Genomic DNA, 23923 nt, shown 5'->3' with positions numbered 1-23923 from the left:
TAATAAATACATTTGAATTCAACAAAAGGATACATCATGTTTTTTCTGTTTGAATGAAAGCCATCATGGCAAGCGCATCATGTTTGTCATTAAGCATTTTCCAACTGATGTGTCAACTATCATCAGCGATTGTTGAATTTACGTCACGGCCCCCCCCCAAGCGGAAGTGACCAATGAGGTATTGACCACCACCATTACACCTTCAAGTCCTCCCCACCAAAAAAAAAAAAATCAAGATTGCATAACATGCCATCTTGCCACGCAGGTTGCTTCCTCATTGGCCAAGTCACGATGAAACGGCGGTGCTCTAACGTGACCTCAGCCTGACTGTGCCATGTCTTCATCGTCGCCCCCCCCCCCTCCCCTCCCACCCAGCAGCTCTGCCACTTTACTGCACAAACAAGTTGAAGATTGAGAAAGAAGCCTTCCGCCATTTCCTGTTAAGTATGCTCACAAAAAAAAAAAAAAAAAGAAAGGGGAGGAACACACGTTCTTGTTTTGTCTTCAAAACACAAATGATCGATCATTATTTTTCTTATCGATGATGCCAACAAGCGAGGACATGCAGACGACACGCCTCAACATGACCCGGCGGGCATGTACGGGCGTTGCCCCCACCCCGTCAATCAAGTTCCATACAAGTCACAGGCAAAAGGCCGCATCAGCATCAAGAAAGGAGGAAATGCTGGGAAATTTGGTTGCCTCACAAAAACCTCTCACGTCACTTCCCGAGATGACAAATATACCCTTTGCGAGCACTTCTTTAAAAAAACACAAGTTGGTCCAGGCGCAACATGACGAGCCGCGAGCCGGAGCGCCGACGCTGACCCCGAGGACCAGCGAGGCAAAAGGGACCAGAGTGACTGCCTGGAGGAGAATGATTGACGGACGCTCGCTTTGGACGGCAACACCCACAAGTAAGAGACCACTTGGGGGATCTTTTGTCTGACATTGCCAAAACATACGTCAAGTTCAAAAGACACACACAAGCTAGCCATACATGGGTGATAGACACACTCACAGACAGACCGACAGACCGACAGATGGACAGACAGATGACATGCGCTACCTGTCTCTCCAGCATTGCTTGCCCTCCTGCTGCTCCTGCTATCCACCAATCAGGCGTCCTCAGGCAGAAGTCGCCAGTGCTCCGACTCCCTCCAACGGATTCTGAAGGTGACCAGACTGGCGCAGAAGGAATCCGCCGACCTCTTCAAAACCTACGTGAGTCTCTCGGTCACATGCTTGAGGATGGCTCTCGTTTGTTAAACGCGTCTCTCCTTCCAGAAAGCCTCCCAAGGGGACATGTCGGACATCTTCTGCCAGGCGTCCCTCCAGGACATCCCCGAGCCCGCCATCTCCGGCCTGGAGCATTCCGAGCGGCTGGAGAGCCTCCTGGACCATCTGCGGGCTTTCCTGCCGCACCTGAAACACGTCTACGAGCAGCAAGTGGACCTCCAGGCCCCCGGTAGTCCGGTTCTGGTCCAGCTGGGCCACGTGGGCCAACGCGGCCAGGACTTGGGAGCCCTGGTGAGGACCTTCTACCGGAACACCTTCCCCAACCTGCAGGAGCCGGCCGAGGGGCCCGTGGTCCTGGAGCTGCCGGCCCAGAACGTGTTCCAGCAGAAGGTCTACGGCTGCGTGGTGGTCAAGACCTACAAGGAGTTCCTGGGCAACGCGGCTCGGGAGCTCAGGAGCCTCAGGGGCAAAGTGTGCAGAGGCAGGAGGGCATTCAAGTGACACCAGAAAGACCTCAGAGGACATCAGGCCTATTTATGATATTTATATTTAATATTTATGACGTAAACGCTGGGAAATTGTTGCACTGGGACGTGGAAATGGACTGGGATCGTAGCGCGGATGTTCGAACGTGGCCCAGCAGCTCAATAAAAAGAAGAAAAAACAAATCGACATCTTAAGACGGTGAGGAAGAATCTTTTTTGTGCTGGAGTCGTCATGTGTTGCACCCAAAAGAAAATCAGGAAGCGTCCGGAGACGTCTGACTTTGCGACGTCACAACGTCTGGCGGCCGCTTCTCACCGTTATTTTGGAGCAATCAGGCGACGATTCCTCATGCTTGGCGCTCCCCCGATGTAGGTCATCCATTGTTGGCATGACGTAAGAGAAGGGGCAGGCCCTTTCAGATCACAAGCTGTCTGGAAACTGTAAGTCGGCTGAATCAAGTTCCCTTTAACAACAACTGGCTGTTATTTCAACAAGCGCAAGCTCAACGGGGCAAAAGTCAGTTTCGGGTTCTCAGAGCGGGAAATGCAACTTCGTGATTGATGAGCAACATGAAAAGTAGGTCGAGAGCCATTTTGACGTGAGAAGTTTTGGATTTGACTCAAGTGCCACCACATGCATTTCGTGTTTGATCCAGCAGAGGGCAGCAGACGACAAGTCCTCATGGCCACTTCCCAATCGAGTGACGAAAAGCCTATTTTGGCGTCCTTCCGTGCAACTCAATTCCTTTGTCCTTTTTCCTTGTTTCCTTACCTCCATCCTTCCTGCCTTCCTGAAATAATTTCGACCTACTTTGGGCCCAGCCGATGAAACAATCTGCGCAATAATTATGTGAATCGTTTCATGACACACAACTCAAATGTATTTGATTGTGGAAAAATATTTATTCCATACAGAGTCGCCGCCACAATATTAAGGACGTCTGTGTGATCTTTGTCATATTCTTATCATTGCACTTTATATTTAAGAGTCAATAAAAACCATAATGGACAATCAAGCTTTTTTTTTTTTTTTTTATACAGCTCGTACTGGATCTCATTAGCGCCGTAGCAAATGTTGCGGCCACTGATTGTTGGTTGAAGACAAGCGTGTAATCCCGAAGAGACGAATGAATGTGTCACTGCTTCTTCCATTGTTGCCATTTGCAAAAAATAAAACATCTTTTACTCACATGATGTGATGTCAGTTGACGATTGTTCCGAAAGCAAGAGAGCGTTTGTCCGATGATGGTGACGATCCTCGTTAGTAGCACACCGTGGACGCATTCATATTCAAAAAGCGAACGTTCATCTTGGCTTCAATCTCAAAGCTGTTCAGCAGCTGATCAAAAGACACAAACAAATGAATCATAAAGCCATGCCTCGGGATACTACATTTACGGTGCTTGACAGGTCCAACGAGTCGATTCCGATCGTCACGACGACCCACCTTAAGGAAGTGCTCGAACGTGATGCCCTCGTAGAATTCGTCGGGCTCCTGCCGGTAACGGGCGGAAAATTGACCACCAAAGGAGGAGCGTCACAATCGGCGCGATCGGGCCCGACGTACCATGTGACCCATGGATATGGCCGCCACCTCCAACATGGCGGCGTCGGCGATGCTGTCGGCGGCTTCCTTGCTGATGTGCGCGCTGCGAGAGAGCAGCTCTTCCACCACCTGCGCACGCGAGTCCACGTTTGAGTCAGGGTCAAAGAAACACGCCGTAAAACACACTTGACTCACATGTCGGTACTCTTCCAGGGTTATGGTTCCGTCGTTGTCCATGTCGTGCATGTTGAACAAAACTGCACGAAAAAAAAAAAAAAAACAGCAGGCGATTTAAAAGAAAAAAAAAAGTGAGCATTGAAAAATCCAAAGCAAAGAGTCAGCGCACATTTGAGCTTCTCTGTACGGACGCTATCCCGTTGCTCATCCGTCATGCTGAGTGGTGGCGGTTTGAAGTGGGACATGACCACCACAAAGTCCTCCAGGTGGATCTCCTCCATCCGGCCCTCATCGGGCGGGATCAAGTTCCTGGTAAAATGAGAAAAGCGGTTCTCGAATATGTCCGGAAAGTTTGAATGAGTGTAGAAATGTGCAAGAAAAAAAGTTTGCTGCAGCGCAACATCAAATGCTGAGGCGTCACGGCTTGGCACCTCCTGTCAAAGAAGGCTTCTATGATCTGCACTCGGATGGGATTACAGCCCAGATCGTGGATGGCGTTGAAGTGTTCCCTCCTGGAGCAGACAACACACAGACACACCGAAAGAAAAAAAAAAAAAAAAGAAGAAGAAAAATCAATGGCCAGCGGTGGAGGATTCCCACAAGGCCTCGCTGCTGTCACGCTGAAAGTTGCAGTCTGTCAGGCAGCTCTGGAACTTCCATCACACTAAAAGAATTCAAAGTACCGCAGGGTGTCTTCATTGTGGCTCAGCTGCTTGAATCTTTTGTGAAGAACGCCAATCTGCTCACAAGTGACTGGAAACAGACAAGCACAGCATTGACTTGGCAATATTGTCATTTTTGGCTTAAATGAATAATTGACAGCAGCCATGGGAAAAATATCAACAAGGTGTTTGGAAAAAGAGAACCAACGCAAATAAAGATGCAAATAAAATCCAGGATGAGGGGAGGTGAAATCGAGCGCCCCCTAGTGGCCAAGACGCACACAACAGAAGGAGCCGCACAAAGAATTAAAGCCTGAAATAAACGCACAAAGCACCCTTGTACATCATCTACAAGAGTTTTTTTTTTTTTGGTTGCTCTTGTGTCTAACGCTTGATTTGATGCAATAGAGTTCGGTTACACTTGTTTGGCTGCAATTTTGAATTATTTACGAGTCAAACGAGCTAGCTCAGCTCACTGGACACTTTATTATGCATGACAGAAATGTGTCTCTAATATTTTGGATGGACAAAATATTAAGCACGCGCGAAGCATGATGATCGCTTTTTATCCTCATTACATTGAGCGACTGCGCCTAATGAAGTGGCCGCTGAGTGTAAGTTTTATTACAAATAAGTCTGGCTCTGCAGTTTTTGGGTGTCGCGAGCAATCCAAATACTCACAGCCTGTCTTTTCCGCCAGTTGCCTGTACTCGGGAGGACCAGATAGTGACTGCCAAATTCCCATCTCGTCCACAGACCGGTTAGAAAAAAAATAAATCAAAAGTTCTAAACGAGACCCGACCGGGACCAGATGGTGGCTGTATTTCTAGTTGTGATAGATCGACGCCTCCCCAGCTAGCAGTAAGCTCGGCTGAACGTGCATGTTTGCGGAGCACCTGAACGCCTTTTGGCACAAAACTTCATCCCGAGGAGCAAGCAGGACTTCCGTGATCAGCATCTGTGACGTCACGCGGCCAGGCTTCGACTTCGTTGACAGTTGTTTCCGTTTTAATTTGACACCAGTCACGTGAGTGCAAAAAAAAAAAAAGCCCACATAAGCTATTTGGCTCTTTTTTCAAAGTATTTTTTCATACTTTTTGTGAAGTAATGAGCTGCTTTGTCACAGGTGTGCCCAGCAGGGACAGAAAGCCTCTCAATTGACTGATAACACGGAAGTAGACAAATGAGACAACAATGGACCAATACGGTAAGATGAACAAAAGTGCTTTTGGCCTACTTCCATATTGTTTAGTCCTCCCTCACATGTTTGAGCTAGTTATCAGTGGAATTCAAACCCAGTAAAAGCCCCAGATAGCATACATAAAGTATTTCAAACATTAACTAGGTTACCTTACAAAATGGCTGCTCAGTGTCAGGTTGGGAAACATTTATGTGTGCCATTTCGATTGTGTGTTTTGCAAGTCGATGTGCTGCTCTTGGCCCCCGTGGCAAAATACTTTCTGCGAACAGGGTGTGGACTTGAACACACCACGCTGTCACTTAACAGCAGGTTTCAACAATGTGTGTTTACAAAAAAAGCAGCACAAAGCGCCGGCCGGCCCGGGCCGGGCCAGGCCGGGCCGGGCCGGGAGCCCTCTCAAGTGTCGCCTTGTTGCTGATATAGTTCATATTTTAGACCGCATACTTGGGATATATTTGATTCTTTTGGAGCTGGTGGAGGTTTTAGGTACTTTGGACTCTGGGTTGACTGGTAAAGTCAAAGTCTGCTTTATGGTCAATTTCTTCACATGCCAAGACACACAAAGAGATGGAAATGACGTTCTGCGAAAGCATGTTTTGATCACATCAAGTCTCGGGTTGTGCTATCAAGTCATGCACGAAGCAACTTCTTTATTATGTCTGTCTGTCTTTCTGGTCTTGCCGGTTTGTTTTTGTCTGCGGCACGTTAACGAACAGATCAGGTCTTAAAAGGCAGATTGGCTCACAGCTGTTTGGCAGCGCTGCCAAACGCTCCGAACGCTGCCGGCAGCTGTCATTCCAAATTGGAAAAGTGCGACGCTCTCATTAGCATTCGGCAAGTGACATAGCGCTTCTGATTAAAGCTTGATGTCTTCCTCGCAGCCGCCTAGCCGTTGGATTGCCTTCATCGCTGCGACGCGCGCGGCCTCGCAACACGGCGGGGCCGTAACAGCCAATCAGGAATGTCCTACGGCGTGTTGTTACACGAGACAAATGACTTTCCCGCTCACCCCAGCCAGCTCCTTTTCAATGATGGGTGCTTGGATCACAAATTCGAGTTTTGAAAAGCAAACGGCCCCTTTGTGTGCTCATTTCATACGAGCCATGTTTTTGCTTTATTTGACAGCTGAGTCAAAAGGAAGCGCAGCGAGGATTGATGCTGTTGGTCCTCCACCATCAATCTATCTTCAAACGGGGAAAACAGACCCCCCCCCCCCCCCCCCTCGTGTCCTTGATCCGCTCTTCCTCGCGATATCGCCTTCACCTTTGCGCGATTATGTGACGACACGCCGTGCCGGGAATCGATTTGCAGGAGAAAACCATGTTTACGCCGGGAAACGGCAGAAGGGGACGGTCAAGGAGAAGGGGCAGCTTGGCATGCGAGGGGCGGGGGCGAGAAGTCGACGGGGCGCCGCCGCAGAAGACATCTGCTCACGTAGAAGGGGGAAAAAAAAAAAAGACGTCCTAAGGGGGGTCACGTCCTTCTCACCTGCTTCCCGCTTCACCGAGTCTTTTACACAAGCGGTCAAACATCACCAAGCGCTTCCAACTCCTTTCAAGCTTTGTATTTATTCAATTGTCAAGTTTGACTGGAACTCGCAAGAACATGAAGCATATTTCTCTCGTGGGAATCGGCGTCGGCGCAAACGGCAGGTGCGCCTCGGGTCGCGCGCGACATTAAGAATTGCGGGAAAGGAAAAATAGTCATAAATCAGCCGCTCACCGTGCTCGTGAAGAAGAATCACGGCCCGTTTAATGGCAATAAAATGCCGCTTCCCGCTTTGTGCGCGGCGCTGACACAATGTCGAGCCAACGTGCAATTATTTCTCCCTCCACGCGCGTGACAGGCCGCTATGTATCACGCCTTAAAACTCGAGTTGCGGGCCAATTAAGCCGAGCGCGTATATTTGTCGAGTTTATGAATTGGTCATTGGCTGTTTCCAATGTTAATGATGGCCACCCGCTTCTCAAATAAAAGCAATAAACGCACCAATCCGCACGCTGCGCCTCTTTGGTGTGTCGTCACGCATGTCGGCAAACGTTCTGATGAGAAATGCTTGGGAGCGAGGTTGTAATTGTTAGTCATCTCGTGCGGCGCGCCAGATCTCGTGTGGGACTTTGCCCTTAAGACGGACGGACGGACTGACGGATGGACCGGCGGCATCGAAGGGCACACGGGCCTTGTTAAGCAAATGGATCGGAGCGGAACGTTCTGCTTCGCGCCGCACTTTTGCCCCCCTGTGTCGAGTCCCATTTCTCAATACAATGATCTAAATACCGAGTCCAACTAAAAGGGCGACTGTGCGAAAATGGAGACTTTTAAGTTGATTTCACGGTGACGACTGCAAAGGTCGCTCGCGTCTGGGAAGGACGAAAGACGGAAAAACCTTTCTGGCCGGGAATATTATTGCAGAAGGCAAACGTTTGTGATGAAATAAAAATGGTCCTTTTGAAAGGCACGATGTAGATGCGGGCTACGTACGGGACACCTTTGGCCCACCTTTGGCCCACCTTTGGCCCACCAGCCTTGCCTTTCCCACCCTCCGACCTGCAAAATTGGCACCCAAACTGCAGCCGTGTTTTTTTTTTTTTTTTTTTCTCCATCTTGTATGTAAATCTTCCACTCTAGGATGAGGCGTGACGCGCATACACATTGAGCGGGAACATCTGCCTGGACCAAGACGGGCGGCGCCGTGCGGCGCAATTAAGGATCGCGGCCGTTCCCTCGGCGCGTCCCGTCACCCCAAATTGCTCTCAATTGAGATTCAGCAAGCTTTTTAGGTGCTGCAACAGTGGAAGGTGACTCAAATGGGAAGATGTGCAAAAGCTCACTTTTGGTATTCATAATCCAAATGCACTTGTCATAAATACCCAAACGGTTGCTCATCTTGAAGATTTCTGTTGTCCTCTTTGTTTTTGTGTCCTGTATCCCCTCTGTCCATAATTGATGTGTGTTGTTGACACAATGGCAGTTTTTTTTTTTTTTTTTTTTGTAGCGCCGCCGTGTCATCTTGAGCTACGAGGTGGCGCGGTCCGCCGCCGGCCGTCATCTATATCGGCAAGGTCAACCAATTGCTGATGGCCGTTTCACGACTGTCAGGTCCGGGTCCTCACGCTGGCGACGGCGAGTGGGATTGATGAGGATTTAGTGGTGGTTGAGGGCGCGGCGGTGACAAAGTTGACAGCGAAAAATGTCCAAATGAAAGGTTAGGCGGAAAGCATCAGGTCGATGAAAAGGCGGCCACTTGATCTAGCTCAGTTCGTAGCAGCAATATTCATCCGCACAATACGGTTCGTATCAAAAGATGCGGTGGATAGAAAAAGTCTACACACCCCTGTTGAAACATCCAAAAATAAAAACGTGTTTTTTTCCACCATTAATGTGACCTATATGTCCAACTGAATTCAAGAGTAATAAAAATACTGATGTTGCGTAAGTGTACACACCCTCACGTTAAATCACACGCCAGCTCCGATTAATGTCATTTCAGATGATGCTTTTGCTGACTTTTTGCTTTGCTTTGCTTGCTTGCAGAAGCCTGAAGATTTTGCGTCCTCGTCAGCGATGCCCCGCTGTGTTGTCCTGTGCTGGTCGTTGCAGGTAGGTGAAAAAGTCTTTGCATCCCATCTGTCGTTTGACCTCATTAAAACTCCTTGCACGTTGTATCTTCTCGGCTCGCCGTATCAGGATCTGATTTTTTTTTGTTAACCTTGCGAGACGTGGCGTTTCCCTTTGAGTTGTTTATCATTCCGCCCGAGCCGTAGATCCAAAATGGCGTCGGGCCGCAGTCATCCATCACGCATCATCTGAACTCCGACAGGCACGTGCGCTTAAAGCTTCGCCGAGCCACTCTGGGGACAAGCAAATATAAAAGCACCAGGCTTTTTATATAAAAGCACCAGGCTTTTTTTTATGAAAGGCCGGCCAATTCGATTTGGGCGGCAGACTTGTTGTCCAGACAGCGGCACTTGAGCTTTTCCTATCCCGCTTAAGTCTATCGACCATCAAATTCTTATTTTAGCTCAATCGTGCAGAAAACGAACATGGCTTTTTTTCTCTTCTTTCATAAGAGTTGGTTTTATTTCTCTATAACCTATTCACGGCTTGGGCCGGAGCCTTTCCTTCCCACAGAGTCTCAATAATTCATCTTTTGTGGCAATTCTGCTCTTTGCACGGCCCATTAAAAAGGAGTTTATTGTGCAAGGACGCCAACGAGGACAAATTAGCTGCTGAAGTCGGTTACGCCGCCTGGCTATTCAAACTTGGGTCGGCGGGCCGGTTTTTGTCCGGAATGGCGTTAATCCCGCGAGCTGGTCTCAGCGGATTTGCTTGAGCGCTTTTTGAGAAAGCTCCAATTTGATAAGGTCAACTTGGAGTTTGTCTGGTACAAGCGTTATCGCAAAGCAACCCCCGAGAAGTCATCGTCGACGGCTGAACGGAGATAAGGATTTTTCAAAATTCTTCTCCTGAGAGCAAAAAAAAAAAAAAAAGTCACGCTGTCTCACTTTTTTGGCGATAAGCCGTCTTCATATGCTTACAATTGGCGCTTTGTTTGGACCTGCGGGCGCTTCCCACGTCGTCTCGTTTCTTATCTAATGGCGGCAGCCGCCGTCTTTGATTCCTCCGACGTTGCGTCACCTTCGAGGCAACGACGACACCGTAAAAAAAAAAAAAAAAGAGCGGCGTGTCTGTTTTGGCGTATTTGCTGTGAGTGAGCCATGAATAATTTTTCATTTTCAAGTGAAGCCCAAGCGTGTCTGCCACCGCGAGAGGCCAAAACAAATCCACTTCATCTCAATTGGCAATATCGTGTTGACCGACATGATTGAATTTTTGGGGGAATCGTCACACGCGGGGGGGATTTTTTTTTTTTTTTTTTTTTTTCGTCAGTGAAGCATGCGACAGCAATCTGAAGGCTTTCAGGCAGGGCAAGCTGCTCTTGAAAACAGCCATCATCTGGGAGAGACATCTTTGATGGCTTGGAATCATCTCACGGTCGCTCCGATACGTGTCCGGGTAGGGTAATTGCCAGAGCTTATCTGTCCGAGCGAGCGAGCGAGCGAGCGAGACGAGCAGGTACGTTCGGGAATGCAAATTGAAAACACATGTCATGGCGGATCCCAAATGCAGTTCTGCATTGTTATTCATTGAAAGACTCGGCTGGATTAAGGCGCTCCCTCGCTCGCTCGCTCGCTCGCTCTCAAAAACCGACGGCCATGTGTAGAACGTGTTGGAGCAGGCCAAAACTCCACAGTGACAGTCACGGTCCAAAAATCTTTTTTTTTTTCCGGTCACATGGCGCTAATCTTCTGCTGGCTGCTCTCCTATCAGGACCCGGTGTCTTGTTCTGCAGATAAGGGAGGGCACAACCAATAAGCCCAAACCAGAGCGGCTTGAAGCGAGCACGCTGGGCCTCTTGGGCAGTCTTTTATTTGTGAGACTGAGGGCCCTCGCCAGGGAATACTTGTAAACGTCTTTTGTTTAAAGTGCAGTAAGTGAAAAATGTTTCCCGGAACGGCCATAAACAAGCCTTGCCCGCTGCTCGCTGCCATTGTAACTTTCCATCACGGTGGCCTTCCAGCGGGTCATTAGCACAAAATGTACTGGCATGTCCGGGAGGGGAGGGGAGGCGTCAATCAGGATATGAGGCGGATGCTTGTCTGCTGTCATTTAGCTCCGTCTGGCAAAAAGAGCGAGGGAGCGAGGGAGCGAGCGAGCGAGCGTTTAACGGCACGCCGGCGTCCTGGGCCGCTATCACGTGGCTCCCTGATGGAATTCTCGGCGGGGAAATGTATTGGCCCGTTTGGCGCTCGACGCGCTCGCCATTCCCGAGGAGGGAGATTGCGTTCCCGCTGATAAAATATTAGTGTCCAGGAGCGGCTCTTGTAAGGGCGGGCTTGCGCTCCAAGATGCTCATTAAACGCTGACAAAAATGATTTTTCCATGCGCAGCCAAGGTCAAGGAGAATTGTTTTTTTTTTTACTCCATTCAAACGTGCACCATTGCAAAAGTGGAACTTGTTTGCATTTTTCACCGCTGCTATTTCAAATTGAGTGGCCAACATGTTGAGCTCGCCGCTTCCTACCCAAAACGGCAAGCTTCACGTCCAAGCGGCCCTTGTTCCGGCTAAAGTGAATTAGCTTGCGCTAATGCATTCTGCTAGGCGGCCGGCATTCGCGGGACAATCTGTCGTTGTCTTCTCATCCTGTCCAGTCTGGTAGAAATTCCAACGGGCATTTGTGAGTCCGCTCACAACGGCAGATCGATCCTGTTCCTCCGCTCGCTTTTAGTTGCATCAGAGCAGAGGAGAGGAGCAGAAAAGTGCTTTTGCGGGCACCTCCAACTGACCCACGGTGACATTTCGAAATTGGGCGTCCAACCGGCTTTTATTGCGTCGAAATCCCGATCGCCGCTTTCAAAAGGAAATGCGAGAGCAAATGGCTTGTCAACGTTGGTCTCCGTTGAAGACATTCCCGACGATCATATCCGCTCGATGCCCAAAAGAGCAAAAAACACACGATTTTGATGTTAAATAGCGAGCGTCGTGCTGAAGATAAGAAGAGGGATGAAAGGCTCCAAAGTTGCCAATGACCTTTGAAACTTGCCATCAGTTCGTGTGCTGCGGCCGCATAATTGCATTCTTTGACGTCCTTTTGTGCAAAGCTGTTTGCCATTGTCTTTGAGCCAGTCAGATTTAATTGGAAAATGAGACATTGTTCTGGCTCCTTTGCACAAGGGCGATTTTTGTACTTTTTGTTTTGGGAGGCCTTATCGCTTCAGTCGCTGCTCGCCATCTTTTGACCCGTCAGCCAAAAACGCCTTCAGTTCGGAAGCAAACATTCTGACGCTGCAAAGATAAAAATATCAAATTTTCAATGATGCTGTCGGGAAAAAAAATGAACGGTTAATTTGGGCCTGACTGTTTTTAAGGCTAATGCTAATTTAGCAAATTGAATTCGGATAACTGATTAATTGGCCAATTAATTCAAAAAAATGGAATGAATGTAGTCCTCTTCTTCTTGCTGTTACTTGCGTTGCGTGTTCCCTTGTATAGCTCAGTGCTGCTGCCTGGCATGTGGTGGCGCAACCTGGTACTGCAACTCTCAATTGCCCCTATTCCGTCTGCGATATACAGTATTTCCCCGAAACAAAAGTAACCAGAAATGATGAAGCGTTGTGTGTTTCTCTGAACAACCTTGGCTGCCTTTTAGCAAGATTTAAGATGGTGACCTACATTCTGGGTGGTGGTGGTGGTGGGGATGCACCCAATTCCGTATTTGAAGAATTAGGTCAAGAAATGCTTGTGTTTTGGCCGAGATAAAAAAGAAATAAAGAAATAAAGAAATCTGCGGCTAGAAGTGAGGCAAATCGGGCGTTACATAATGCTGCCAGTGCAACGGAGGTGCGAGAACGGCTCGGTCGGGGCGTGTATTTAGCGCTCTAATGTTGATTAAAACTATTAGGCTGGTCCCCCTCCCACCCCCACACTGCCCCCCCTGAGGATGAGTGCGATTCATCAATGTGTAATTGGATTAAGTCTCCGAATCGGGTAAAGATGAATCCTGCCATGCGCTCGGCGCCGCTGTTTTGATATTAATATTGGTGACCACAAGCCGCAGCTTTGACGTGCTGCGCCTCGGCGTCGCGCATAGACCCGACTGACAGACGCCCAATTTCATGGAAATTAAAGAGATTGCAGCCTTTTGAAATGGAAATTAGGGGGGGGGGGGCTATGCGGTACGGTTTGATCGAGATATGAATGGGAGTGGGTTGCCCCGGTTGACGCAGTGAAATAAGATTTGCATCACTCGGTTCGTGCGTGCGTGCGTGCGTGCGTGCGTGCGCGCGGCCATGAGAGGAGTGGAAAGGAAAAACAAAACAAAACAAAACAGGAAGCCAGCCGGTGGTTAACAAGTATTTGTCCCAGTTGAGGCATAAACGCATTTCTTCCTTAATTGTCCGTCCGGGGACGCCAAAGCCATCATCGCCACGCCGAAGTGGACCTCGGCCGGCCGGCCGGCCGGCAGTGTCGCTCTCCTGGAGCCAGCCTCCCTGCGGAGCGCTCTGCCAAAGCCGTCAATTAATCACAGCTCGCGGTGTCGAAGCAAGTCGAGATGTCAGACGGCTCTGGCAGGCCCGCCGGGTTTTCCCAAAATGGGTCAGGTGAAAGCGCTCGCTACACTAATGAAGTCCCACAGCGCCGTGCATCACACCTGCGCACTTTCAATTAGCGCCCACAAAAGACAGACAGACAGACAGACAGACAGACAGAGCGAGGATGGCAATAAGACTTTTCCACGGGCTGGCCTGGCCTGGGCAATTCTTCTTCTTCTCGACGCGGCTCGTTCGTCCTTCGCCGGGCCAGCGTGCCAACCCGCGGCCTCATTATGTTTTAATACATCACTCGGATGTCTCAACATTCAATAAAAAGACGCGAGGCGGTGATTATCGGTCGGCCCGATCCGAGATGAATCATCCACGGGAGCGTCCCGTTAATGACAACGTGTGCCATCTGCCTGAGCCGCAGGTAATGAAGGAGATCCGTCATGACGGACGCCGGACCAGAATCAAGAAAGTCTTTGTGAAAAATCAATAGTGGCACTCTGTGGGATCGGCAAAATGGAATTTAATCCATCCATAAAACATCTGGCAGCTGTATTTTTCATCTCAGCCAATTGTGTTTTGGGCCTTTCGTAATGCAGCGAATGTCGCGAAGCTATTAGCAATCCGCTCACGACCCTACGTCGCCTGTTGGGCGACCTCATATTTTTCTGGAACCCAAAAGGTCCTTCACTCAATTACCGACACGATCAATAATCACAAATGAATCCTCGGCGCCGCCATGTTTGGATGCAGCGGGCGCTGATGGGATTTTTTTTTTTCTTCAGCCTTCAACTTGTTTCTGCGCTGTTAGCTTGAAGCATTCGATTGCATTTGCCGTTGGTCAGGGCCAGGCAGGCTGTTGCAAATTGTTTGTTTTCAAAATGACCCACCTGATCCCAGGAGATGGAAAGCGTGCTCCTCCTCCTCCTCCTCCTCCTTCTTCTTGTTTTCGTGAAGCGAATAATGAACATATGCAGCGGTGGATGAATGTCAACGTCTCCCAATGACACCGCCGACGTAAAGTCACGACGTCCGCTATACGACCTCGTTAACTCCACCCACGAAGCCTTGAATTGTAAAGTGTCATTTTTTTCAAAATGGCGCCGTTTAGCCACGTTGTTTTGCACCTAACTAGCAAACCGATGTGGTGGCTTGAGTAAAAATCGGCTTTGCTCCTGTCACAAAAATCACTCGTTCGATAGCAAATGCAATCAGGTTTTTTCTCGTCACTTTTTGCAAAGTTCATCTTCTCCATTTTGTTGCTTTTTTCATGCTCACTCATATTTTTCTCTTATTTCATGCTTTCATTTCTTCAGCTTCTCGGAGGTGAGAAAAAATAATTTGGCAGAAAAGTGTGTGCGCCGCAGTGTGAGATTGTTCTGGGAGGAATGAGCTGAGCTCTCGCGGCATGTGTGCGCCAGAGACCTTTCAGGTCCGTTGCCTCGGCGGTGTCGGTGGCACGCTGCGCCCCTCAGGCTGGCTCGGTTTGATTTTGATTGGCCGTACCGCCGATGTGACATTGTGTGCGGCTGGTGTGTGGTCCCCGCGGGGCTTTGGCGGCTCGTGGGTGTTCACCTTCTCCTTAATTAACTTAACAGTAATGACTGCGGCCGGCTCAGTGCTTGTCAGAATTGAGTGGCTCCAACTTGATGGCGCAGGTTATATCGCTGTTGCTCTGCCAGATATATTCAAGTGGACATCTGTGCTTCCATTTGTGGGAAGAAGGGATTGGGTGGGCAGCAAAATGTGTGGTGTTGCCACAACAAGTCAGCTGCTGCCATTGTTATTCAGTGAGAAGCTTCCTTTTTCTCCATTTTGTTTTTTTATTTACCAAATTGGATCTGAAGTTACCCAAAAGAAAAGTTTAGCAAGGAGCCACTAAGCAGACGTTTGTTTGTTTGTTTTCAAATCAAAATGCAAATTTACTTTTGTGCCTCCAACCCCTTTCATTTACCGACACACACATACGGTTAAAATCTAATTTGGTGAGGCAATCAAAGAGCGAAAGGCAATGAAATGATACTTGTCCCGCCTCGAAAAGAAATGGACAATTTACGAGCGTCCATTCATCAAAAGATGGTCCAATTAGGAAGAAGACGAGAATGCTTTGCATAATTCCATCCTCATCATCATCCGTCGACGCAAAAACAAAGACCGGGCTCGTAATTCGGCAATCATAAAAATAACGAGAATAATAAAAAGTGATGGGAGCGCCGATCGTTAGTGGAGGCTAAACAGACATTCGTGAAAAATGCCACTAATTAAAATTGGATGAGATGAGCATAAAAGGCAGACTAGCTGCACGTGGCTAGCAGGAAGTAGGAGTTTTCTTACAGAAATTCGTATACAGGTGAGCGGTCGTCTCCCGACCCGCAGGTGGGTCGAGGGATTCGATCCCCGGCCGTTGTGTCGACCTTGTGTTGGGCCACCGGTTGCTCGGGATGCTGCGTCAACAGGAAGCACGTCGAGGGCCTTGACAGCTGCTACACAACTCAAAGGCCCTTTGTGTGTGTGTGTGTGTCTTCTGGATATCAGTCGGCGTATTTATGTGTGTGCGGAGAGAGCGAGAGAAAGAAAGAGAGAGAGAGAGAGAGGGAGGGGTGGAGAGCGTGAGTGAGTGAGTGAGTGAGTGAGTGAGTGAGCGAGTGGCACTCAGTCGTGAGAGGGGCAGACGAGAGAAGGGGGTCCCCAGGAATCCCTGGAAACGGCCAGAGATGCTGCTTGCCTCCCGGGAGTGAGCGTTCCGAGGGAGGCGCGTTCATGCCGCACCGACGAGGCGACAAGTAGTTTGCACGCACGCACGCACGCACGCAAGAAACCGCGTGCGCCGCAAACACCACAATGTGATTTTTTTTTTTCCTTCTTCTTCTTCTTTTTCTCCCTGGCCGTCGTGTTTTTGCAGACATCTGCCGATCGGGGCTGCGGTGTTGCGCCAGCTGACTCTGTCATCGAATATCCTCTGCGGCGGGCGAGAAATCATGCAGCGCTGAAGTGGCGGCAGGAGGGAGGGAGGGAGGGAGGGCGGGAGAGCATCCAAAGGAGGATTTTTCACCACGCCACGCCGCGCCGCGCTGCGCGGGGGCTGCATGAGGATCTTGGCCCGGCGGTCGGCTCGCTCTCCTCGACGCAGAGATGCCGGTGCGCGCTGTGACCACCAGGTTCATGTACAAGGGGCTGTGCACCATCCCAGATGTTCTCACCTACCGGACCCCCGTCAGTCTCCCCGAGGATGAGCTGGAGGGTGAGTCGCAACCCCTCGCCGCCGCCGCCGCCGCCGCAAGATTTCAATGGGAACTTGTCACATTCAACTACTTGGAAAAATCCCATTCAGCCAAAAGTCACTTTCCTCACAAATCAATTTGCGTTTGTCAAGCGCTTGGAACTTCTGAGCTGAGCAGAAGTCGAAGTGAATGCGACGAGACGGCTGCAGCTCTCTTTTGCCTTCAGTTCAAAACTTCTGCCATCAGTCTTTGAATCTTTGAGGTGCATTTGTTGAACCTTCATTCATTTGGAGGCTCCTTAAATGATGTCCTCAAAGTGAGTTTGGGCGACCGGTGTGCCCCGGACCGGTCGCCGCCCAATCGCGAGACGGAAACAGACAAACGGGCGTCTACGCATTTGCGTGTGTTGCGGATGGATGCTAATTTCACGATGGCGTGAAGCTAGGTGCAATTGTTTGTCACGCTTGGCTCTATTGCTGATTGTGATGGTGTACCTAATGGAGTGTCCAAGGTTGCTTTGAGTTCTCTTTTTTTTTCGCAATATGCCGCATATTGAGGCGTCCATCCGCATTGAGACATATTTCATGACACAAGCCGGCTCGCTCGCCCGCCCGCCCGCCTGCTCGCTCGCTATGTGGTAAGCATGTCATATGTATGTATGGCGTGTTGCCTCGGGCTGTCAAGTGATGCATGCGCATGCTAATGGAGAAAAGCATATAGAATTGCCAGCGGCGGCGGCGGCGGCGAGTGACATTTAGCGCCAAATGTGGATGCACTGCAATGATAGGTCGCCGCAGCCGCTCGTGTCGCACCTCAAGAAGAAGAAGAAAAAAAAATAAAAGTGAAGCAAATTGGAAGATTTCAGGGCCTCCATAGAAGCGCGTGATTCATCCCTCGCCGTCCAGACTCATTCGGGAGGTGGACAGCTGATTTGATTCGCTGCTCTGTGTTTTGGGGGTTTGTCAGTTGTTGTTTCTTTTAATACTGTGATGTGGATGGCAAATGACCAAAAAGCAAAAAGGCGCATTTTTCTTGTTGTTTAATTGCCCTCCAAAAGCGGCGCTCAGGTGACTTGTCCTTGGTGGTAAGTCGTTGACGTGAAGCTCCCCGTTCCAAATGCCGCGCGGAAGGTCACGCGGAGACCAGAAATAAAAGCGCTCCAACAGGAGTTTGGCTAAGATAAAACAAACAGGAGCCGCCGTGCGTGCGTGTTGGCTTTTTATCATTGCTTTCAATCTGCTGGCAAATTGCCCACCAATATTTGAGGTTCTTATGAATGACAAAGTGTGTGACTAATGCTGCAGCTGCTGCTATGGGAAAGAAAAAAAACACACACACAAAAAAGAAGCCCTCACTGAATTGAACTCTCCAGATTTAGCTTTGCACAAACACAAATTAAATGTAAACAAATGACAAAATGAAAAGTCACCTGAAACATGCTTCCAAGAAACGCCATCTATTCTTTATCCTCCGCCGAGAACGGTCGTGACCTCCGTCGACCGATTCGTGGCATTTTATTTTTGATTGTGTCCCTGTGCCTCCCTCCTAATTAGTCTGAGTGTATTTGCTGACCTTGTTTTTCAGCCTTTTGTCCTTCTTTTGTCGTTCACCTCCACTGTCCAGCTAGCTTAGCGTTAGCATTCAGGAACTCCGCGAGCGCAATGGTGCGCAGACTGCGACATCGATCAATAAAAACGCAGCGTTATTGTTTGTAACGACGGCGTTTTGCGCCTTCAGCTCATCTCGACCTAGGTGGCGGCTAGCGCGGGAAGCTAACATATCGGCCTTCTGCGCACAGGTAGCCTATGAAACGGAATCAAAACGACTGCGGCTTTGTACGCTGGATGCTCTTTGTAATCGCTTGAAAGAGAATATTGAGGATGCGGGTCGTTGGAGCGGCGCGGGGCGAGGCGGCCGGCCGGCGAGAGGGAGGAAGCGCTTGCCAAAAGGCACTTAATGAAATGCTGGCCGGCCGGCCGGACGGCCCTTCTGTCGCAAGCAATTGTGCTTAGAGCGTCTTTGCCTGGCAGCTTTTTGGCTTCTTGGCTGTGATGTGTGCTCCCGCGACACCGGGCTCAGATCAAACGTAAGCTTCTCTTTCACACCAGCAGCCCAAAAAAAATCAATCAACTCTTGCTTGATAAAGGCCTCCACACAGTGTGTGCTAAGCCATTTCAGGTCGATGGCTTGCTGTGCGCTAGCACCTTTTGGCAACTCTCATTTGATGTAGTCCACAGCGACTTCTCACGTGACAAATATATATCTCTTTTTTTTCTTGCCGTCAGAAATCCGAGAAGCGTTCAAAGTGTTTGACCGCGACGGCAACGGCTTCATCTCCAAACAGGAGCTGGGCATGGCCATGCGTTCCCTGGGCTACATGCCCAACGAGGTGGAGCTGGAGGTCATCATCCAGAGACTGGACATGGACGGTGAGGCTCCCTCAAAGGAGGTCTCCTCAACGGAGGTCTCCTCCGCCAAATGTCCTCATTTCATGTCATGTCATGTGGTCGGTCTCAGGTGACGGTCAGGTGGACTTTGACGAGTTTGTCACCTTGCTGGGTCCCAAACTGTCTGCGGCCGGGATGCCCAACAAGTTTCACGGAGCAGATTTTGATTCTGTCTTTTGGAAGGTAGGCCGCAGGAAAGGTCACCGCTCTCCTCCAAACGGGCAACAATGTGAGCAAATGTTTTTACCAGTGCGACATGCAGAAGCTGACGGTGGACGAGCTCAAGCGTCTTCTGTACGACACCTTCCGGGACCACCTCACCATGAAGGACATCGAGAACATCATCATGACCGAGGAAAACCATCTCAACAGCCCCGAGTCCCACGTGGACATTGACAGTGCGTATACCGCTACACGCTCAGCGTGTACGCTAACGGCTAACCGCTAACGCTGTTCCCGCAGCGAGCCCAACGCAACAGGAGAAGCACACGTGTGTGCGCAAGAGCCTGATCTGTGCCTTCGCCATCGCCTTCATCATCAGCGTCATGCTCATCGCCGCCAACCAGATGCTGCGCCGAGGAATGAAGTAACGCCCGCCCGCCCGCGCGCGCCTGCCCGCCCGCCCGCTAAGCAAATCCTCTTTCTCGGTATTTTCACCAGCTTGCGCAATAGAACGAAGGGGACAAACGGAAATATCGGGTCGACCACTGTGCAGTAAGGGTAGCGCTTCAGAGGCTTTATTCCAAATTGCCGACTCAGCTGTTGTTTACACTTTCAAATGACATCAGAAGGCCATCTTTGATCAATCGCAGCGCCATTGTGCTTGCCAAATGTTTTGTTGTTGTTGTTGAAATGTTTCATTTACGGTGGATGGTTTTGAATCCAACTGAGATGAAGCAATTTAGAAAGCATTCAGAACCCCGATTAGAATTCTCCTCTTTCTTATCTCGTCAAAGAGACGGACGGGTTGCCGACATAACTGTGCCGCTTATCGTAAGGTGCCGCTGCCATCCGACGGCAAAACAAACAAAAGGAGGCGGGGCCTCGCAAGAAATTTGCAGCGAACTGTGACAAAATTGCTCTTCCTTGCCAGCGCTTTGATTTGGATCGTCATGAGGGAAGACTGATAACTATTGTGTGTGTGTGTGCAAAGTACTACTAAATTCCTGGGGGGGGGCGGGGTGCAACAAGTGTGCAATATCATCGACGTAGATTGTATGCAACATGTGTGCGTGAAATTATGCAACAATGCGTGAGTCAACTTTGATGTCGGGATCATTTCTCCGTGACGGTCACTTGAAGTCGTCGACAAGAATTTCTTGACATATCATAAGAAAAGTGAGTTCACATATGCATTCCGCTTATATTTTCTTACTGGAGAAGGTCAGGCGCTAGCTCCGAGGCGGATTATTTTATAACAAAAAAACAAAAACAGGACTAAAAAAAACAAACACCATTGTTTAGATGTTAGCAAAAGCGTATTTATGCCGCTACTGGCGAGCAAAATGTTCGTCGAGAGCGGGATCGCTAAGGAAATGCTCAAAGCGGAGCGTGTGAAATTGGACGACGGTGCACTTTGCAGACTTGAATCCGTTTTTATTTTTTGGATGCAATAAAACCAATGTAACGTGTACGCACGATGACCAAGATTGTGAGCGTGGCATGACATTAGCCGTTTACCTCCTCATCGGAACATATCATGTCGAGTAGCAGCTTAGATGCCAATGTACAGACGCAAAAATAGCGAACGGGACACCAGATATTACCGTCAATGTGTATTTTGTCTTGGAGTGTTCCTCAAAAAGTATGTATCTATCATTTCTGTCAGGTGCCTTTTGTCACGTATTTAAATGTGAAATGTGTGGAGCACTTTGAAAAATGTAGTTGAAATGCTGGATCTACGGATTGCAAAATTATCAGCAATATATGAACATGTTCAATGTGTGTGTGCGTGCGCGAGTGTGCGTGTGTGTGTTTGATCGGACTTCTTTGTGTAAAATTGACCGTATCAGGTGTACACTGATGTATTGTAAAAGCTGTCCAAACGCATGACATCGAATTAAAAAATACACAAAAAAAAGAAATTGCACAATGTCAGGTTTTACTTAAAAAAAAAAAAAAAAATGCTCATCCCCACTGCGCACTGCCGTCAGCCTTCCAGCCGCCCGGAGGAGGCGGCACCAGTGAGGGGGGCAGGTCCGGGATGGAGAAGATCTGTGGCGGGATGTCACCTTGCGTGCGCTCCTCCTCTTGCTGGTCTTGCACACTGCGCAGATAGATGAATGATGCAATTGAAGCCATTCGGCGGGCACGAGGGCCGCCTTGCGTGCGTGCGTGCGTGCGAGATCCCTACCCTTTGCTGGCCTGGCCGCTTCTCCTCTTCTCCCTGGTGGTCAGCCACGCGGCCACGCTGGGCCGGGCCTCGCTCGGGTCCTCCCAGCCCTCCGAGCGCCGTCTCTCATCTGCGAGACAGACTCATGACTTATTCACGGACGTCTGGACTAGATTCTTAATCATTGGGCGGCGGGGAATCATGAGCTAATTCCACCTCAGAGCTTGGAAAATGACCGCCATTATGAATGTCGATTTCATTTCAGAAAAATAGATCTCTATAGTATGTAAAGATTTTTACATTTGTAGAGTTCAGATAGAAGAACAGAATTGAAAAGTTGGTGCGTCATGATTTGATGGGCCTTTGCACATCTTGGTCGCAAGGGGGCAGTATAATAGAAATGCATATTACGCAAGAGGTTTCCGTCTGTTGCCATTCATGCAAGAGAATAATGGTGCTCAAATAAGCAGGCCCCAAATTCCCACCGAGTAACTAGGGAGTGCATTTCAGTCATCATTATTTGAGCATATGTGACATTTTCTTGGGTGGGGTTGTGCCGGCCGGGAGAGTGTCAAATACGTGCCTTGCCTCACTAAAGCTTGGCGGCAAACACTGCATTAGAGGCAAAGAGCCAGCAACATCACTTATTTACAAACGTCTAGACGGTATTTGTCTTTTGATTTAACAAGCAGCGCGTGGTCTGCAGCTCTCGTCGTATTTTTCGAATCAAGTAACAAATCCTCACGCGGCTCCTTTTATGGTCAAAATACGTCAAGGAACAAGGCGTCGGGGCCGCACTGACAAATTTACAGCATTGGCGCGCAGAGGGAACACGAGGCGTCGCTACCTCATGCGCGCGTCTGTCTGTCCGCGAGCGCTAACACTGTCAATTTGAGGACAGACAGACAGTCAGGACATTTTCCTTTTGTCATTTTCTGTGTAAATATTACGTTTTAAAATCGATTGGTCTGTTTATATACGACACACGGTCCAGATAAATGACAAAAGGACGGACAGGTCCATAGAAGGTAATTGCACTGCGCTGTTAAAAACGTCAAAGCAAAATGAGTTTGTCTCTTTTCAACGCCAACAGCGCCCTCGTGCGGCGAACCACCTACCTTGCATCTTGCGTTGCAAACCGTACATCTCTGCCTCGGACATGTGAGAAAATCTGCAGCTCGGTCCAAAATCGCAAATGCCTGAAACACACACGACACATTTGATCATTGGTCTCCACAAACGTTTCCTTTCCGCTTTAGCTGTCAGCAACAGCGGCGTTTTGGTGTTACCTCTCTGGAGGAACTTCCTGCAGGGTTTCTTTGCCTGTTCGTCTTTCAAAATATCTGCATAGCCTGGCAAAAACGATAATTGCATTTTTGAAAGGGAAATACAATGACAAGCCTGGTCCAAATTTGGTTTACTTCTGAAATGGTCAAACCAGGCCTTCTTGGCTCGTTGGTGCTGCACGCCGAACAGATGCTTTTTCCTGTTGTGCATGTTGTCCTGGAAAGAGCGCTCACAGTAGTCGCAGTAATATCTTTTGCCCATGATCTCGCCGCTGCCTGCTTTTTGTTTGTTTTGGCACAACTCAACTCAAACGAGTTGCCTTTCAAACAGCCCCTGGATCACATGATAGAAAAAATAGAAATCTACATCGTTTTCCTTAAGTGGTGTCCGAGGTAAGGAGGCTTCTCAAGTCACCCTATTAACTTTATTTTTAAGGCAAACCAAAACGCAAATCTTCACCGGAACAGCTGTCGCGTATTGATGACGTCACCACGGTCTCCAGGCATAACTAGTCGCATCCAGCTCTGTCAGGATTCTTTCCTAGTTATGATGACTACTCGTGCGTTTGTATGTGTTCACATTTATCAATCAATATACATGATCACGCCGACGTAGCGGGCTAAATCATGTGTCTCTTTCTGTACAGTTAACCCGAACACACCGAGCATTATCCGCCTCGCTCGCTCGCGCTCGCTCTCGCTCTCTCTCACCGGGCATATGGCATCCTTTGGCTGGAAGAGGAAAGCGGGAGAGAAGGTATCGAGGTCGGCAGCTCAGCATTTCGAGGGGGCGGACGACGGCCACGCGGCGGCGGCGACACGGCGAGACAGGGAAGTGGACTGGCAGCAAGCCGTCAAACGCCGCCGGGATATCTTGCTGGAGGAGTGCGCAGCCAAGAGCAAGACGCTAAAGGATGAAGGCGTCCTGCTTGCCGAGCAAAACAGGTGCCTAGTTCGGAGGATTGCTCTTCTTCTTCTTCTTGTTTGTTGTTGTTTGAACGTGCGCTGACGAAACGCGGCCAACAGGTGGCGCCATTGTCAAGGAAAAACGTCCACCAGTGCAGAGGTGCCCTGACTTCCGAGTTGATTTTGTGCCCACGCTCGTCTTTTCCCGCTTGAATTTTGACGCAAGTGCCATTTTAAGCCATTTTGACTTGAAATGGGGTAAACATGTCGCTCACCCACCCAAAAGTCTCCCACATCCATGGCTGATAAAACACAGAA

General features: G+C 49.2%; 4 protein-coding genes across 6 annotated transcripts; 2 read left to right on the top strand and 2 right to left on the bottom strand.

The window, feature by feature from the left end:
- Positions 1 to 204: 204 nt before the first annotated feature.
- m17 (IL-6 subfamily cytokine M17) lies at positions 205 to 2915 on the top strand. The gene is made up of 3 exons (XM_049738358.2): positions 205 to 917; positions 1082 to 1224; positions 1288 to 2915. Exons 1-3 carry the CDS (start codon positions 542 to 544, stop codon positions 1738 to 1740), a joined length of 972 nt encoding a protein of 323 aa, XP_049594315.1. The 5' UTR covers positions 205 to 541; the 3' UTR covers positions 1741 to 2915.
- On the bottom strand, positions 2608 to 5038 carry tescb (tescalcin b). The gene is made up of 8 exons (XM_049738367.2): positions 4791 to 5038; positions 4131 to 4200; positions 3879 to 3959; positions 3617 to 3756; positions 3466 to 3527; positions 3292 to 3399; positions 3172 to 3219; positions 2608 to 3063 (listed from the first exon to the last, which is right to left on the bottom strand). The coding sequence occupies exons 1-8, from the start codon at positions 4852 to 4854 to the stop codon at positions 2986 to 2988; spliced, it is 651 nt and encodes a 216-aa protein (XP_049594324.1). The 5' UTR covers positions 4855 to 5038; the 3' UTR covers positions 2608 to 2985.
- cabp7b (calcium binding protein 7b) lies at positions 4993 to 21173 on the top strand. Of its 2 annotated transcripts, XM_049738368.2 has the most exons (8): positions 4993 to 5136; positions 5236 to 5316; positions 8845 to 8910; positions 16316 to 16654; positions 18920 to 19063; positions 19152 to 19264; positions 19332 to 19479; positions 19544 to 21173. In XM_049738368.2, exons 4-8 carry the CDS (start codon positions 16546 to 16548, stop codon positions 19669 to 19671), a joined length of 642 nt encoding a protein of 213 aa, XP_049594325.1. In that variant the 5' UTR covers positions 4993 to 5136; positions 5236 to 5316; positions 8845 to 8910; positions 16316 to 16545; the 3' UTR covers positions 19672 to 21173. The 2 variants fall into 2 exon arrangements, with proteins under 2 accessions (XP_049594325.1, XP_049594326.1); XM_049738369.2 differs by lacking the exons at positions 4993 to 5136; positions 5236 to 5316; positions 8845 to 8910 and adding an exon at positions 13059 to 16196.
- zmat5 (zinc finger, matrin-type 5) lies at positions 21162 to 23700 on the bottom strand. Of its 2 annotated transcripts, XM_068652809.1 has the most exons (6): positions 23411 to 23700; positions 22852 to 23033; positions 22703 to 22765; positions 22532 to 22612; positions 21435 to 21543; positions 21162 to 21347 (listed from the first exon to the last, which is right to left on the bottom strand). In XM_068652809.1, the coding sequence occupies exons 1-6, from the start codon at positions 23422 to 23424 to the stop codon at positions 21209 to 21211; spliced, it is 588 nt and encodes a 195-aa protein (XP_068508910.1). In that variant the 5' UTR covers positions 23425 to 23700; the 3' UTR covers positions 21162 to 21208. The 2 variants fall into 2 exon arrangements, with proteins under 2 accessions (XP_068508910.1, XP_049594327.1); XM_049738370.2 differs by lacking the exon at positions 23411 to 23700 and having other exon boundaries at positions 22835 to 22978.
- Between the last annotated feature and the right edge of the window lie 223 nt (positions 23701 to 23923).

The sequence above is a fragment of the Syngnathus scovelli genome, chromosome 13 (assembly GCF_024217435.2).
Source record: "Syngnathus scovelli strain Florida chromosome 13, RoL_Ssco_1.2, whole genome shotgun sequence".
Lineage (NCBI taxonomy): Eukaryota > Metazoa > Chordata > Actinopteri > Syngnathiformes > Syngnathidae > Syngnathus > Syngnathus scovelli.
This window is presented reverse-complemented; position numbering and strand designations above follow the sequence as displayed.

Bases quoted from the DNA above. Each gene is read 5' to 3' on its own strand.
- tescb (XM_049738367.2), bottom strand. From the start codon at position 4,854: ATGGGAATTTGGCAGTCACTATCTGGTCCTCCCGAGTACAGGCAACTG. The intron at 3,528-3,616 runs GTGCGCTGACTC...TTTTTCGTGCAG, and splicing joins CCGTACAGAGAAGCTCAAAT to TTTTGTTCAACATGCACGAC. The intron at 3,064-3,171 runs GTGGGTCGTCGT...TCTTTTGATCAG, and splicing joins CGTTCGAGCACTTCCTTAAG to CTGCTGAACAGCTTTGAGAT.
- zmat5 (XM_068652809.1), bottom strand. The intron at 22,613-22,702 runs GTAACACCAAAA...TGTGTGTTTCAG, and splicing joins CAGGAAGTTCCTCCAGAGAG to GCATTTGCGATTTTGGACCG. The intron at 21,544-22,531 runs GTAGGTGGTTCG...TCTGTCTCGCAG, and splicing joins TTTGCAACGCAAGATGCAAG to ATGAGAGACGGCGCTCGGAG.
- m17 (XM_049738358.2), top strand. From the start codon at position 542: ATGATGCCAACAAGCGAGGACATGCAGACGACACGCCTCAACATGACC. The intron at 918-1,081 runs GTAAGAGACCAC...CTGTCTCTCCAG, and splicing joins TTGGACGGCAACACCCACAA to CATTGCTTGCCCTCCTGCTG. The intron at 1,225-1,287 runs GTGAGTCTCTCG...CTCTCCTTCCAG, and splicing joins CCGACCTCTTCAAAACCTAC to AAAGCCTCCCAAGGGGACAT.
- cabp7b (XM_049738368.2), top strand. From the start codon at position 16,546: ATGCCGGTGCGCGCTGTGACCACCAGGTTCATGTACAAGGGGCTGTGC. The intron at 16,655-18,919 runs GTGAGTCGCAAC...TCTTGCCGTCAG, and splicing joins CCCCGAGGATGAGCTGGAGG to AAATCCGAGAAGCGTTCAAA. The intron at 19,480-19,543 runs GTGCGTATACCG...CTGTTCCCGCAG, and splicing joins GTCCCACGTGGACATTGACA to CGAGCCCAACGCAACAGGAG.